General features: G+C 39.1%; 1 protein-coding gene across 2 annotated transcripts in view; it reads left to right on the top strand.

Annotated features, from left to right (window-relative positions):
* pcdh15a (protocadherin-related 15a) overlaps positions 1-17,158 on the top strand; it is a 249,589-nt gene that overhangs the window by 220,507 nt on the left and 11,924 nt on the right. The window contains exons 29-35 of one of the 2 annotated variants that reach the window (XM_036215572.1): positions 1,250-1,338; positions 4,455-4,631; positions 8,058-8,276; positions 9,186-9,194; positions 10,143-10,262; positions 12,489-12,494; positions 13,189-16,149. In XM_036215572.1, coding sequence (XP_036071465.1) covers positions 1,250-1,338; positions 4,455-4,631; positions 8,058-8,276; positions 9,186-9,194; positions 10,143-10,262; positions 12,489-12,494; positions 13,189-14,707 — 2,139 coding nt within the window. In that variant the 3' untranslated portion in view covers positions 14,708-16,149. Of the gene's footprint in view, positions 1-1,249; positions 1,339-4,454; positions 4,632-8,057; positions 8,277-9,185; positions 9,195-10,142; positions 10,263-12,488; positions 12,495-13,188; positions 16,150-17,158 lie in introns of those variants that run through there. The other variant, XM_024296795.2, reaches the window with a different exon arrangement.

The following is a 17,158-nucleotide window of genomic DNA, read 5'->3' as shown; positions in this document are numbered from 1 at the left end:
TCCAGAAAATACGGTACATGCATGCATAGACTAGAGGTCTAAGAGTTCATTTTAACGATTCTACTCATATTATAATTTGTGGCTCCTGATACAATTCATAGTTGATATTGGTTCATTTTGAGTGACTGATGTCAACTTTTAGAGAAAAACCGTCGTTTGAACTTTTTCTTAAAGCCTCATTGACCTCTTCCCAAATTTGCTAAAGAAAAAAAAAAATGGGGTTTAGATTGTGTCATTTTGGGATATATGACCATTATTTCAGACAGATCAATTTGGTTGGAATTATAGGACTATAAATTGATTAATCAATTAAGTTGATTAATTGTCACACCTCTAATGTAACACTTTTAAAGAGGAAGTGAAATTAAAGGGATTTTTTAACTTTTAAACACACTTTTTAATCACAAATGATAATGCAATGTAAAAAAGAAAATGCTATTTACAGAAAAATCTCATAAGGCGCTGCCACAAAGAACAAGTAATATATGCTAATATTGTTTTATGTTGGTGAATGCTCCTTTTTGTGTATCATCATAGAGCCATTAAGAGCCTCACTGATAAACACTGTCTTTTGTTTTGCTTTGTTTACTCAGCACTTGTTTTAGTTCCAGGCTCTTAAATTATTCACAGTATGCACATAATATTCAACGTGTGGCCTCTTCTGCTTGCTGATGATCCAATTAAAGTCTGTCAAACCTCCGTGAGAATTAACTCTGTAGACATTATGTACATCTGCCTTCCTATACGATTGTGATTCTCCCAGTAATTTCCAAACACGCCTGCTGTTTGGTGCTCGGCTTTGCCCCCAATTCACAGCTTATTTTTCCTGACAGTGGACGGGCTTATTTTTCCTTTCAGTGAAATATGTCTGGCTAACAAGTCTCTAATGAGACAGAAGGAGGGTCTGGGACATTGCCTGAATATGTGAGAACAGTGAGTGCTTAACCACAGCGCTCGTTAATTTTCAAAGGGTAAACCTAATTTCACAGGAGCCTCATGGGAGACTTGGCTTCAGAACGCAGAGGCTGTTGCCTGTGCACTTAAGAGTGGCATCGAAATGATTCCCTGTTAAGTTTGCCGCATGGCACCAGTACAAGCAGGTAATTGTAAGTGCTGATTGGTGCACCGAAAGAATCATTTGACTGAACGCACAGAAGGAGATGTATTTGACCCTATCAAAATGTCCTGATCTCCTAAAAACTGTTTACCTGTTGTGTCTTTCTTCTTTACGGTCTGCTGATTCTCAAAGGTTTCTGTAGTCAACGCCTTGGACATGCAGGTGGTGGTGTCCACTGTCCCCCCCCATTTAGTGGAAGAGAAAAAGGAGGAGCTCATTAGGTAAGACGAAAGGCACTTATTTCTAAAAAATTGAAGGTCAATCTATGTTTTTCTGTTTAATTGAACGGAATCTGTATCTGCAAGTTCGGGGAAAAAGGAATAATTTTTTTGAGTTTATCTTTTCTGTATTGGTTAATGGGCCAGGGTCTTATTAAATGATTAACATGTCTTTCAAGTAACTTTGCTGCCTCGTACTGCATTATCAAACACAAAACACATTGCTTTCCAGGAATTTTCTTTTACCTCTAAACAAAATTAATTCTTTATACTCACATACACACACACACATATATATATATATATATATATATATATAGCAAGAGGGAGAGAAGGTCTTTGTTGACAATCAAAGCAAATATAAAACACTTTTATATGTGATGGTTGGAGTTCAGTAGGTAAGCTTTTATCATTTTTTTTTTCCAACATAGCCCCTGATTCATTTCCAGTCTTTAGACTGTGGAAGTGTCCTTGGAAAAAAACACTTATCTTATTGGTCTATATTCACGCATTTGTGGATGTTAGGTCAGACAAAAACCCATGCTTCATTGGTTAGAAGCATCTGTTAAATGATTTAACGCAGATTATTGGCTGTATTCCCTTTAGGCCTGGTTTATATGTCATGGAGATTTGTAACCGCTTGTGTTGGCATTGGTTGCAAGGCCATAGGAAGGGAGACTCAAGCTGCGAAATGTGACACACGCTGATGACATCATCTGCGATTGGAATTTTATGCCTGCCTGCAAAAGCGTGCATATAGCACCATGTAACTTAGACTTATTCTGAGCGATTAGACGATTGGATGGCGGAGCAAACTCGAGCCAGAAAATTCCTGTTTCAACATCCCAGGATTTTGAAGACAAGACCGCCTTCACGATGGCATTCTAAAATCAAGAGGGGTTAGCATTATTTCATTCTGATTCAGTTCTAAACAAATAAAATAACACAACATTTCCACTACATAATTACTTTATAATGCAACTAAAAATTCAGTTTTATTGCGGATGATAATTATCCCCTGCGATTATGTTATATCAGAATTTTCTTCTGGCCATTTCTGTGTCAGCTGATGTCATTTCCCCATGCAGAGGCATTTTCAGAAAAAGTATATAACATAAAAAATATAAAAAACAGAATCTCAAGGATTCATATATATATATATAAACACATTTAACAAAGGTTGACCAAGCCAGCCAACCTTAGTATGAAGTAGATCGCACAAATGCAGTGGGGATGCAATATGATTGATGTAATTGTTGTAAGTATAAACCAGGCATTACACAACTCCATTTAAAGTGATGGAGTTTTTTTTTTCCTTATTGCAGAGTCACTATTACCTCTTAGATATCCACAGTGTGTTCGGTGGGGTTGATGTGTGACACACTGAATCAGCCAACTTCTGCCTTATCAACAAATGGGAAAGTCACATCAGAAAATAGGAGGATTTGCTGGTTGGAATCTCATTATCAAGGGCCGTTGTTCGTCTTTTCTGCGACACTTCATTTCCACTTCATTTGTAAATATAGGCTGTTATGCCTGAAGTGCACGCACAAAGTCATGATTGTTCATTTTTAAGCCTTGCCTGTTTTTCTTGTCCTTACACTATTCTTCATATTGTTTTAAATAGAGAAAAATCCACACAACATACAGTATGTAACACAAGCTTAACTGAACCGTGTTATCCTTGAACACTCGACAGTCGTACTCGCCTCCCTCTTTTTTACTGCAATCTTTTAAATGGACACATTTGTGCCTCAACTTAAAAATCTATAAAAATTGACCTTTTTTAGACTCTATTTTTGCATATATTTAGAGTTTGCATTTAATTTCTTTACAACACATACTTCTTCAGAGAGAGGTTTCTTCCGTATATGTTTATAGCGTTTTGAATCCGGTTTTTGCCATCTTCTGCTTAATAATTCCTAAAGACATTTAAAATGTCAATGTTTCTCAAGCATTAGAAATACATTCAACTTTTCAGTGAAGTTCCTACTTTGGCTTCATTTAAAACAGTTTTCTCCCATGTTGGCAATAGTTTATTGTTTTTAAACTTTAAAATATATATTTTTCTCTAATTCACTTTTACATTCATATCTCTTTAATGTTGAGTTGGATCTGCACCTTTGGGTGTTTCCAATGTTGACGAGTGTCCCAATAGGAATTTATAAAGAGTTCAAAACACGCCATTGTAACTTCAACGCAAATCCTAATAAAAAACAGTAAGTGTTGTCTAGTGCATTACATTCTCATTTGGGGGGGTTATATAAAGTACAAGTGGATCATTATGTATGACTGAACCAGCCTATGCAGTGGTGTCTGTTCTCCTAGGCCAAATTAATTATTGATAGGCGTTCATGAATCATCATTTTTATGGCTCTGGGGGCCTAGTATTTAACCAAATTAGTCTATTTGAAAGGCAAATTTGTATTAATAGGTTTTTCCAATAGCTCACTGATTCTCTCCCACACAAGTGACACTGCTCCTGAGGCTGATAAACACAAATTATTTATGTAAAGCTGCTTTCGCTGATGCCTGGTAAGAGCTTTTGGATTTGGCACCTTTGATGGTTATCCAGGACTTGCTTTCCTGAATGTTGGAATTGTGAAACCCGACATCACAGCGGTTTGTTTTTATTTCTTCACGCCAGTATTGCTACTGCTTAATATTGCCAGGAGCCCAACAGGTGAAGCCAAATAGCCTGTCCGAGGTGACAATTAGTATTTACCAAGAATGGTTTCTATTAACCCTTTTACACCAGTGCTTTATCTTGGGTGTTTACCTTCTTTTACTCCTCATCGTTTATATAATTAACATAATTCCATTGGATTCTGGAGCAAAAAATAAGCAGCTTTGTGGTGTTATGGAACACTTTTGTAATATTGTTGCACACCGGTGCTCAATCGATGTGCAAAATCTGCTTTTGTCTGTCAGAATCAGGTGATTCACGTTGATCACGTGAGGGCTCGAAGCATTACAGTATGTCAAAGAGTGTCTGTTATTTAGACGTCAAAGTGACTCCTTCCATATTGAAGGGTTAATTGTTTAAGTTATAATGATTTGCATTGATGTAACGTGTTTTTCTGTTTGTGATTTTACCCTTCTGTGTTCCTTTGATTTAGTATCCTGGAGAAGCATGTCCAGGACCAGATTCCAGGTGCAAAGATTATCGTTGAGTCCATTGGACCGCGTCGTCATGGTGATGGCTTTGAGCTCGAAGACTACAGTAAATCAGACCTGATGGTGTATGCCATTGACCCGCTCACCAATAGGGCCATTGCTCCGCAGGAACTATTCAAGTGAGTCGTTGGAATGTCTTACAGGTTTTCCATGATATTGTCGATGTCCTAATTTCTGAATGGTGTTTGTGAAGTATGCCTTCATTAGGTTTCCCTTGGCTTTCCCTTATATAACTCCCCACCCTTAGCATTGCCTACTTTATTCAAATAACTGCGGTCATCCTGCAGCTGCTCGATATCTGCCAATAGGGGAAGACGCATCACAGGGGAGAAAAGGACAGGCAGGGGTCAAAAAGGGACAAAATGAAAGTCTAGGTAGGAGTATTTCAATCAGTGCATCAACCCATCATGCCAATACCTCAGAGGCTGTTCTGGGAGTGGGGAGACATGCCAGCGAAACATTTTCTTCCTTTTATTTCAGGATGTAGAGATGGAGAGTGCTCAGGATCTGTCTATCGGAGACAGTGTGCTAAAACACCTATAAGAGGCTAAGCACCACGGAAAAGTGCATGCAAGACATTTCTCCAACCCATCAAGATCTCCCCCAGCAGGCCCAGCGGTCATTTGTGCTCTGACAAATTTAATGTTTTATCTCGAGTCAAACCAATAGAGTTCTAGTCCGCAAATCTTGACTTGAGTGTTTCTTATCAATAAGGACATTTTCCCATCCTGAAATTTCTATGAATTTACTTGACTGTTAACCTTCTTTTTCCTCAAACTGACTTTTTTTCCCTCTTAGCCTGTCTCAATATAGCTGTTCCTTTAAAACTCCTTCCTGTCTTGTTGCATTGACAATTCATGTTCAAAGTTATATATTTTTTGTTAACCATAATGTCTAAGACTGACATTGCTAGAAAAAAATACCTACATTTGAGAGAGCCAGGCTACCTAAAAAAAGCTTTCTATTTTCGTTTTAATAAGAATGATTTATTTGATTTTTTTCCCCTTACTGTCAGGAACATCATATAGATTAGAAAGAGAATGCCTTTTTTGCATCCAGTGCACATATGACAGCTCTCCAGGGTAATTGCATCTCCTATACAGTAGCTGCTACTTTGCAGTCAAACCACAGAAGAAGAAAGATAGCATTGTTAGTGGCTTCGTGCATTGCAGGTGGTTCCTGTTCCGCCCTGAATGCAAAAGCTGCTCACCAATCCTGCTTTCTTTAGAGAAAGAGTGCCGGGCCAGTTAATAACCTTCAACTCAATCTTTCCATCAATGAATTTAAAATAGAAATACTAGTAATTGGACGTGGCGCTGGAATTATTTGCTTCTGCGACAGAACATATCCCATTTTTAACTATATGAATTCAGGGCTAAGGTCAGGTTTGTTTATGCAGCACAGATAAAAACAACAAAGTTGACCCGAGTTTGAAAAAAAAAAACACTCAATAAAACAGAATAAGTGAATTATAAATTGATTTAGAGGTCAGGCTGAGGTTGGAAGATTTTTTTTAACTAAATAACAGTTTTGGAAAAGTAGTCATCTATTTTTTTTTCTAAGTTTGAGAAAAGTTCTGTTTATTTAGTCAAATAAATAGATAAATAAATTCCATCTAACAGTTACAAAGATGATTTCAACAAAAGGACGCTTTGAGTTGGTATTATTGATTGATTGATTGATTTAAAGCATTGATTGTGAAAAATACAGGGCAAAACACACGTTTCAACGTCATTACAGAAATAATGAAATGCATTGATTAGCAAACGGAAAACAAAACACACTTATGTCACATTTCCATCCATCCATCTTCTTGACCGCTTCTTCCCTTTCGGGGTCGCGGGGTGCCGGAGCCTATCCCGGCTACTGAAGGGCGAAGGCGGGGTACACCCTGGACAGGTCGCCAGTCTGTCGCAGGGCCTCAATCACACACCCATTCACTCCTAGGGAGGATTTAGAGTCTTCAATTAACCTATGAAGCATGTTTTTGGACGGTGGGAGGAAGCCGGAGTCCCCGGTGAAAACCCACGCATGCACGGGGAGAACATGCAAACTCCACACAGAAAGGTCCCAGCCGGGATTCGAACCGGGGCCTTCTCGCTGTGAGGCAAGAGCGCTAACCACTGCGCCACCGTGCAGCCCTTATGTCACATTTGGTTCATTAAATTTCACACTTGTTAACTAAAGTCAAGTAGAGTTTAATTGATTGTTTGAAAAGGAGTGGGAAGCAGCAAACTTATATAATCCCACCCCTAGTTAGTTACCTCATTTTACACTTTTGCACAGTTATGTAATCCATTTCTGATCAGAAATGCAAGTTTTTTTCCCAATAGCAAAGTGAAGTGCTTGTTGATTATTGATTCATCTCATAAAACATTATTTCATGATTTCAGTAAAAAGTAACATAAATCATACATCATGTAACAGTAATACTCATTGGTTATAATCAACATGCAAATTCATATTAATGCAGAAAAATAATCATTACACATTGAAAATCACCCTTTCAAGAAACAATAGAGTTTATTGATTTATTCTCTGAAATAATTCTTACATAATGTCAATGGGGTAAAAATAGGGCTGGAAATATCAGGGAAACTCGCAATACTCAGTGATACAAGATACGTGACTCATAATACCGATAGTATCATAATAGGCAAATATTGCAATAATCAATATATATTATCTTGGAAATCTATATGCCACTGAAACTTCTTTTTAGAACAATTTAAAAACATAATATATTAAGGTGTCTTTGCAATAAGGGACACTTTAATACCCCCATACGTCACTGCCATCATCGTGAGAAGCACCCCCTTCTGGACTTCTAAGGTATTATTTTAAAAAATTGAGTAATAATTAGGGAATTTTTTGTAAATTGAAATATTGCAATAATTCTCCATGATGAAATTTTGCCCCACCTCTAGTAAAAATAATAAATGATTTCAGTTAAAACAAAAATATTCTTGGTAGTTAAAAAGAGTAGACATGTAGCAGCAGTTTGTTCTATGTAAAACTTAAACTTTATTTAAAACGTTCACAAGGACTTCTGATCTGTAATAATCCCTCGAGTTATTTTCCTAACTCGTACCACTCGAGACATTAACTCTGTGCAAAAAACTGGCAGTAAAAGGAATAAGTGGAGTGCATATTCCTCTGATAAAAAGCAGAACACATGAGGTGAGCCGCAGGAGCTGAGCTCATACGAACACAGAAAATTACTTTTCTAAAGGAAACTTTTTTTTTTTGTTTGAGTGGTTTAATTAAAATGGAGACTAAGTTAAAAATAGTTAAAGCTGCTCTTTATATTTTACCTCTGCTCTTTGTCAGTTTTTCATCATAGTTAGGAGTTAATTTGGGGGTGGGAGGATGTAAGGCCACAATTTAAAGAGTTTCCCTAAATATGTAGTCAGTGAAAGTGAAAGTGAGAGAGCCCTGCCACAAACTAAATAAAATTCTGTCATCTTCAGGCAACGGGAGGCTAAAAGTACAAGGACACTTATCAGTTATGAAGCTTTGTTATCTCTCTTTGTTGCATCTTGCAGGTTTCTGGATGGAAACGTGCTGGAAATCAATAAAGAGTTCCAACCTTACCTGGGTGAGGGCGGCCGCGTCCTCGAGATCCGTTCCCCGAACATCGTGGCCAGCGTGAAGAAGGCCGCTCAGGCTGTGGGCTACACAGAGGGGGCCCTGCTGGCCCTGGCAATCATCATCATCCTCTGCTGCATTCCTGCGATCCTCATCGTCATGGTCACCTACAAACAGTCAGTCCCCTCAACTTGAAGATAACTTCTGGACACTTTAGTTGATATTTCTGTCAGGAAAGCTATCAAAAAAAAGTTTTGGGGGTTATTTTGTTCACTTAAAGCAAAAATTAGCGGAATGGAATTTGTTGACATCCAACCCTCTTTTGCTTGATCAAGCAAAAGGGAAAAAAAAGCTGCACTTTTATCATCTGTCTCCCTCATCTGGCATGACTGCGCACTCTGCTGGGCTAATCTTCCGCTCATGCACAATTAAGGCTGCATAATTAATGCTCATTTCCAACATTTATGGTCAATTATGATTTTTTCAGTACATCTTTACGCTCTAATCACCCAAAAACACACTAATTCTGTTGCTTTTGTTGTTGCACAAACAAGTTTTTTACCAAAATTTCTTCCTGTTCTGTTGAAAACACAAGAATAGGGTACATCATCTTATTTTGAAGCACCCTCACAAAGTGCATAAAAAGGTCATTTTTTGGAAGAATCCAGAACGTAGCAGATGGTTGGAGATGTTCACATCCAAGCGAACAGACCAAAACAACAGAAAACTATTGATGGTGACATTAAGTCTAACACGCAAACTGTCACAGCAGATGGTCCTTTGGTGCTTCATGTTAATGTTCATTATCTCCTTTGTGTTTGTCAACATAATTCCAGTTTGCTTAAATTTGGAATCACCTCTTACTTACAAAAAACACGAATCTGCTCACTCGTGCAAATGATTAAATTTGCTGGCAAATAAGTGATGAAAATTTGAAGCTGGCTGAATTTTTCTAATTCAGAATGCGGCCCTTAAATTAACATTGTATGAGGTTGTGTTCATGCCAAATTATGAAATTATTCATGCAAATTCTTCTTTTAATATATCTTTGTTTCTGTCTTTTTTTGCATCAAAACAATCATCAGGTTCAAAGAGTAAGTAATTCCTCTCAATTGTTTTTATCAAATGTGTGTGTGTGTGTCTGTCTGTGACTTATCACAGTTTTTAAGTTTTTCAAGATGGGATGATTGTTGTCATTTTGTGGCAAACAAAAGGCGTGATTGTCAGGGCCAACTTTCCATCATGTTGCTGACATAACAACATGAAGAAACACTGATTCATCTTTTGTTCCCAGACTGAATGTGTAATTAGCCAAAGCATTTTTTTTTTCCTGCTCATGCGGAAAATCCAATTAAACGAGAAGAAATCATCCCCAATATCAGCCAGATAGTGTTAGAATGAAATGATTGGAGAACTAACCTCAAAATAACGCATGACAGGTATAGTTTTAAAGGGGAAGTCAAATCAGAGGTTTGGGATTAGTTTGTCATCACTTCACTGCTCCATTTTAATTTAAATCCTTCCTGTGCTCAAGTTGCTGTGCGTTGATGTTCAAAGCTCCATTAAGCAATGGTTTTGGCGATAGTGCTGAACAAATGCCGACTTCACGGGTGAAAGGTTTGCTGGTGATGTCAATTACAGAGGATCAACACATCAACTCCTCTGGATCTTTCACAGGAAATAAGAATAACGGCTTACAGATGGGCAGAAAAAGAGCAAGCTGTTTTCCTCAAGGAAAAAAAAAGGGCCCAATCGAGGGCTGAAAATTCATAGTGATAGTCAAACCTGTCACTCCATTTTGAAACCTCTAAGATAACTCAAAGTGACAGTTGTTTTGATTTCAAAGATCTTAGCCTTTTTTGCAAACATGACTTGAAACTGAAAAAGCTCCACCAGTCGATAATGGAGACTTCTTATGTGCTTTGCTCTGTTTTCCCTCTGATTTTCTCTTTGTTTGTGAGTGTTTTAGTTGGTCCCCCCCACATATTTGCATGGGCACTAAAATAACATATGACGATGAGTGCATATCTTACTCTGCACAGACGTCAGGCCGAGTGTGCCAAAACTGCCAGGATTCAGATGGCTTTACCACCTGGAGGGAAGGCAGCTCCAGCAGCTGCTCCGACTACTAACCTCTACGAAGAGCTGGGCGACAGCAGCATGTGAGTCATGTCTGTTTGGTGTCTGTCTCCCATCCCACCAATTCCCCTCATCTATATTTTGCTCAAGCTTGTTTCTTTTCTGAGCTTTATATCAACAGCGGACTCAGATTATTATTTAAAGACCCACTCCACTGAAAAAAAACATGTTTGTAACATGCTGGTTTGCCTTTTTCCTGATGATGTAGGACATATGTAAAGAAAATGAAGCATTTCTGTGTCTTTTGTGGGGAAGAACTTGAATACGCTATGCGGGTCACATGTTCTCTGCTCTGTAATGGGGAGAAAACTTCTAATAAATTCTTGTTGTGACAGTTTTTCAAATTTTGGCTAAAATTGGCATAATCATAACTAGAAGACCACTGGGAACCTTTTTAGAAAGTTCAAAAGATCAGAGGGGGTCTTTAAAGCCTCGGTTCCACTGAGAGGTGCTGTCCAGTGTTTTGAGCGTTTCCATTGCAACATATACCTATTAAATAGTACAGAACTGTACCTCTTAAGGGCCCCCGTCCAAGATCCACAGAAAAATGGAACAATACGGTTACAGCTGTAGCCACCTGTAGATTGGCAGAAAGTAATAACGACATTAGAAAGCACCAATATAGTGCTAAGCTAGCATTTCCATTTTCCTCTTTATGGCGGTATTCTTCTTCAATTTTAATCTTCTATTTTCTTTCAAACATTCTATTCCACGGTATCAAATTGTACCCCAAGGGGTACGATTTGATACCGTTTAATGCAGGGTTCTCAAACTCAATTTTCTTTGGATCCACTGAAGGCAGTCTGGTTGAGGCTGGGCCATATGGGGTTCCATTTGTGCCCAAAAATGTTTTTGCGTCCACTGTCTATATCTTTGGTCCATTGTCTATGTCTGCTGAACAAGTTCATTGAACATTTGTTCATGTCTATGTACTACTAAGGAATATCTTCTGCGTGTACTGTGAAACGACAGAAGCTAATGACGCTAGCAAGGACTTTTCTAACGAGCAGTCAGATGTCCAACACCAATAGCAAATGCAATGTTTTAAGCATAAAGCAAGCTGAAATATCACAAAGCTATCATCAAAGAAGCATGGACATGCAGAAGATATTGCTTAGTAAACATTGAACTTTAATATTCAGGCGGGGGCCACAAAATATTGACTCGGGGGCCGCATTTGGCCCACGGGTCGCCAGTTTTTACAATGGAAACGCTCAACGGTCACCGGACCGCCTGATGGAAACGAAGCTTAAAATGTTTTTTTGGCAGTTGCCTAATCTTGCACCAATAGTTTCAAGCAAAAATAGTCATCTTCTCCCATAACAAACTAGTCTTTTATGAAGTTGACCTGATAAACTTCCATACTGCCTGCTGACATGATATCTGCTACATCAATGAATCGTTCTGATTTTTCCTCCTCTTTAACAGGGTTTCACTTTTAATATTTGCCTCTATGCTAAATTCCACAGCACAGCTGGTGATTAGATTTTAGCTTATGTATGTGTTTCCAATTTGATTGCGTATGCAATTTTGTGAGAGCCCCTCTCAAGGTAAGAGCGTGTTCATACATTATTTTCAACCTAACTTTGATTAAAATGTATGGTACGCTGACTGCTTCCTTAGCTCTCGCACATATCTAAGGTATTTTGCCATCGGCACAATCAAATTTCACCTTTGATCTTAAATACTGCCCCGAGTAAGTAATAAAATATTAATCGGACGAGATCAAACAGGTTTGAATTTAAACAGCTTTACTTCAGGATGCAGAGATTTTGATATAGCCTTTTTTTAAATAGAGAAACTAACTCTGATGTTGCATTTGACTCTCTAAAAAATGGAGAATTTGAGGTGATGTGTGAAGATAGTAAAACTCACAAAAATCCTCGTTGGTTCTTAGTTGCAGGAATGCTTTGATATACATTGTCTGCCAGTAGGGGTTAATTGGGAGTTGTTTTTCTGGACTCTTACAGTAACAGCTGCTGGTCCCCAACAGTTTAAATCACTTTTCATACAGAAAAGGGATATTTTGTCTCGCCACGCATGTATGCATGCATTATTTTTGTGTCAACAGACCGGCATAATGATGCTCAAAATAGCTCAGAACAGAGGAAATTGCTCAACTGGTGCACCTACACTTCAGCACTCACTGTGTCTTTTTTGTTACATATCAGCTTGTCTTTAGTCTTCTTACCATTTGCCTGTGTTTCTGTTTCCCCATCATTTTTAATCACTTGTTTCTCTGGATTCAGACTGCAGTAAGTAATCCTGACATATGAGGTGTCAGAAATTGTTTTGTGTTTTAGATCAAAAGTGTACTTTCTTCAATTCTTGCTTGTAGCCTTTGCTGCATATTTGTAGACATCATGTAGATCCAGTTCTCGTATGTTGGCAACCCTAATATAGATATCTTTATTTCATCATACAAACCTCAGTGTATGTTTTTCCTTTTTTTACCCGCAGCGCAGTTGTTAACTAGAATTTTTCATTCAAACTTGTATTCCTTTGTGGTCAGAAAAAACGATTAATTTAGAGGTTTTCAGATTCAGCATTGGTGACTATAGCTGTCTTCTCCATCCATCCCAATTAGACTGCTGTCTCCTTTTGTGTTGAGCTACCCATTTTTTTTACATCTTTCCATACCCCTCTGAGTTGAGATTGATTATTGCATAGAATAGGAGTTCATTATTTTTATCAGAATCTCACTTCACTGTGAACCCTGCAGATGTGCCTCACCATTATATGCCATTTAAGAAAAGGCTTTTGTTTTCTTAAAACAAACAAAAAAAAGGTTTAGAATTTACTAAATGAACAATAAAATAAGATAAAATCAATCCCAAAACAAAGGGTGATGGTAGGTTGGCAGAGCTTCTTTTGCTTTAATCACTCCTAAGCTTTCACTTCTTTTCAAATCTTCTTTTTTTTCTTCACCTCCACCTCTTACTGGGACAGGGCTAAAAAGTGTGACATTGAGGAGGCCCACCACCCGAGGATTTTTAGTACCCTGGCCCGTCGCACCATTGCAGCCCACAGCAACGGAGCATTGTGCGTCAACTTGCCCAAATCTGAAAGCAACGTGACCCACCTCTCTGATGTCAACCCGCTCATTACCCACAACCCTGTCTACGATGGGAACTTCGGCAGCTACGCAATGGGGGAGAATCCACTGGAAAAGTGGTTCTCTTTCTCTCCATCGCACTCGACGGGGTCGGGGTGCGGCTGGTCAATGCCCGCCCGCATTCGTGGAGACGCGCACAGCTACGAGGGGCTGAGAAGACAGGGTCTTCTAGACCAAACTGACTGGGAGTTTCAGCTGCTCCGAGGAGCCGCGAGAGACAAGCAAGGGTCAAAGAGTTCAGGCTCACTTAGCCTGAGCGAATGCGCAGAGAATAAGTTGTCGGTTCGTGAGCAAGCCCGGCAGTTTGAGCAGCAGGCCTTCCAGCAAGAAGCCCTCAAGCAAAATAGAGAGTTCTGCGGCTCCCTCTCTTCTGTTCTTGTCAGAGACATGGAGAGCGATGACATGCTGGAGTTGACCTCAGAAACCCTGCGCTCCATCATGGATTACCCCCACAGTCCTATATCTGTGGGCAGGGACGTGCCCCCCAGCATTATCATTTCCAAGGCTGATGAGTCCTGGCACCTGTCCAGCCAGAGACCAACCCCACCTGTTCTGAGAAAGTTCAGCTCCAGCATTTCCAACTACATGACAGTGCAGCCATGTCAGATCACCGTGGAGATCATACCAGACCCACCTGACAACCCCCCTCCTGCCCCTCCTCATCCGCCGTCCCCACCCGTACCCCCGCAACCACCGACCCCACCTTCTTCTCCTCCTCCGTCTCCGCCTTCTATCCCTCCTTCTGCTCCCCCTTCACAGAAACTGCAGTGGACCCCTCCTTCCTCTCCCTTTATTAGTAAACCGCCCGCTCCCCCACCTCCACCTCCACCCCCTCTTCCTCCCCCTCTTCCTCCCCCCTCACCTTCTAGCGATCAGCTACGCCCAGTAGTCCAGTTCGTTCCAGCCAGTTTGCCCCCCGTGTCCTCCCTTCGCCCCGTTTCAGAGCGAAAGCACCCCCCTCGTCTCGCCTCATCCGAAGCCGAGGCCGGGAAAGGAAAGGAGCTCAAAGGAATCCTGAAAAACATCCAGAATCTCGCTGACATTGAGAGATCAGTTGCCAACCTTTACAGCCAAGTAGACAAAAATTGCAAGGTGCCCAAGTTCAACAAGAAACCGCAAGTGACTGAGGAATCGGCGAACAAACAACAAAGGTCTGACTCAGGTGATGAGCAGAGCTCGCCAAGAACAACAACAGACTCCAGCTTTGAATTCCAAAGCAGTCAAACAAGTCTGAACTTTGCTGAAACTGGAGCAAGCCAACTTAACATGGCAGAAGAGCAGACAAGCCAATTTAGCAGCCCAAACACTGCTGAGCTCAGTGAACACTGTTCCTCTCAGTCCACTGTATTCTGATTTTTTCTTGTTTCTATATTCTCATTATTTTCATCTCCATGCCTCTTTTCATTCTGCTATTTTTACAGTTTTTTTGCAAAGTTGGCAGTATTTTATACATTTGATTACAAAAATTATTATCATGCCTTCCATAGATAATAAAAGCTTTTTCTTTTTTTGATAATCTGTGTGAAAGCCACATTTTAGGCACAACCAAAGAAATGTATTCAGCTACAGTATGTTATAATGACTTTAACATTTTTTATAGCCTTGAACTAGATAAAAGACCCTTACAAAATCTCTGTGAGTTTGAGGGTTTTTTTGCATCACGTCATTAGCTGAACTGAATTTTCAAAGTGGTTATTGTAGACTTTACCAGAATGTTGGGCTTATATTTTGGTTTTTAATAGAGATGTAAAAGATATTAGATTTGTATCGAAAAATCGATTGGGCAGTGAAAGTAACGGCAGTATTGGTTAGTGATGTAAAAAACAGATACACATCGAAAATTGATCAAACAAATGCAGTATCATTTGAAAACCACAGATATGAAAAAGATTATGTTGGTTAAAAAATATAAAATCAATTTAAAATAATTGATTTCTGGCAAACTGCAGTTTCTCTGTTTATTTTTCTACCGTATTTTTCTTTATATGTACATGTGATCCAAATTAAAGCAAGTCCAATACCTGAATAAAACCGGATTTTTCTCCACACCCCTAATATTCATGATTAAAATTGTTAACTTTTTTCATGAAAAAAAATAGTAAAAAAAATAAAATTGGTTTCTAATATCTCTAAATCTGTGTCAATAAATGTCAAGTGTTGAATATGATTGGAAACTCATAAAGAAAGTATTTTGGTGTTATTATTATTATAATACAGACTACAGGTTTAAAAATAAATAAGAGCCTAATTGCTGTACAGATGTGTCTGTTTGAAGGCAAATTGCATTACATTATGTGAGAGCCCAACAGGATTATGTTGATTGAGGGCAGTCTGCTTGTGTGGAACATGTGTGCTCACAGGCCTGCAGAGCTCCTCCTAGAATGATAAAGTGGTCGCTGTGATGTTTATGCATGCTCTGGAAAAGCAATTAGGGAATTAATCAATCGTTAACCAGTTTCCATGAGACTGTCAACCAGTGTTACTGATCCTTCTCCTCTCCCTTTCTTTGGACTTGTATGTGCTCTTGTTTAGCTAAAGCACGCTCACACCACGTTGCACATTAGATTTCATATTTTCATGTTGCACGGGTTAAAGTGGGCATGACAAGTCCCTTCTTTCTGCTGTTAGTTGTTATGCTTTCCAGGGTTTGATCTGCCCTTGTTAATATTATCTTGTCAGGGGACTCTCCTTCTTGCTGTCAGCAGTTTTCCTTTCCAGGGCATTCTACAAAGGTTTCATAGTCATGCAAAGAGACAAGCCTATAGTTTGTGTTTTTCCATGTCATATTAGAAGATAAAAAAAATGGTTGACAAAAGTATTTTTTAAATGAAAAAAACAACAAACAATATACCTTTAATTATAATATTTTTAGCCAATATCGGCTAACTTTCAAGTCCACTTTCATGTTCCACAGCCTATTTTTTTTTCTGATCTTTGAACCACCACATCATGTTGAATTTCTGTGTCATTCTGTTGTGAGTTTTGCAGTCCAAATTGTATCTTTCAACTTCCCTCATGAGCATCCTTCCACCTCTGTGCTTGACAGCCTGCAGGATGTATTTACGTTTCCTATTGGTATCACTTTTTTAAAGTAACCCATTGTAGGACTAACAGCCTGGCTATTTATTTTTTAGTTATTATTTATCTAGAGGGTATAAGATGCAATTTTCTGAGATCCAAATTTAGCTTTTATAAACCATGCAAGTAAGGATTCTTACTTAGGTTTGGAGGTGAGTGTCGGTCTGTCTTAATTCGCGCGTGAGGTTCAGTCAGAATGTATACAGCAATTGGGGCGGAGCTACATGGCAAAAAGCCTCAATATCAGCTCATTTAAGCATTGTAAAAATAACAAAAGCAATATTTTTAAATGAAATAAAATCAATAATAATAATCCAACTGTTAGAAATACGTATTTTTGATTGTTTCGTTTGTAATGGCTTTTCTCATTTGCCACCCTTTCATAGTCCTCTGCCCCCCTCAGGTCCCCTGATATAAAATGTTCTAGCTCCGCCCCTGCACAGCACTGATGTGATCTATTCCTTGTTTTAGGGCAGAAGAGCCGCATGCTGAGAGGTGCTGTGAGTTTAACCCATGCACTCTTGGGATAATTGGAAAAGTCTCCGCTTTAAATGTTCTCCTCTTGTAAATAATCATCTGCACTGTTTAATGACTGTTTGGAAATAGCCTTCTAACCCCATTATAGGTTAATGGGCAACAAACATTGGCTCTCTCAAACTATTGCTTGTGCCCTCCCATTGTTCCAAGACAAGCACCAAAATGCCCCAGACTTGCAAATGACCAAAA

This window comes from Oryzias melastigma, linkage group LG15 (assembly GCF_002922805.2).
Source record: "Oryzias melastigma strain HK-1 linkage group LG15, ASM292280v2, whole genome shotgun sequence".
NCBI classification, from domain to species: Eukaryota; Metazoa; Chordata; class Actinopteri; order Beloniformes; family Adrianichthyidae; genus Oryzias; species Oryzias melastigma.
This window is presented reverse-complemented; position numbering and strand designations above follow the sequence as displayed.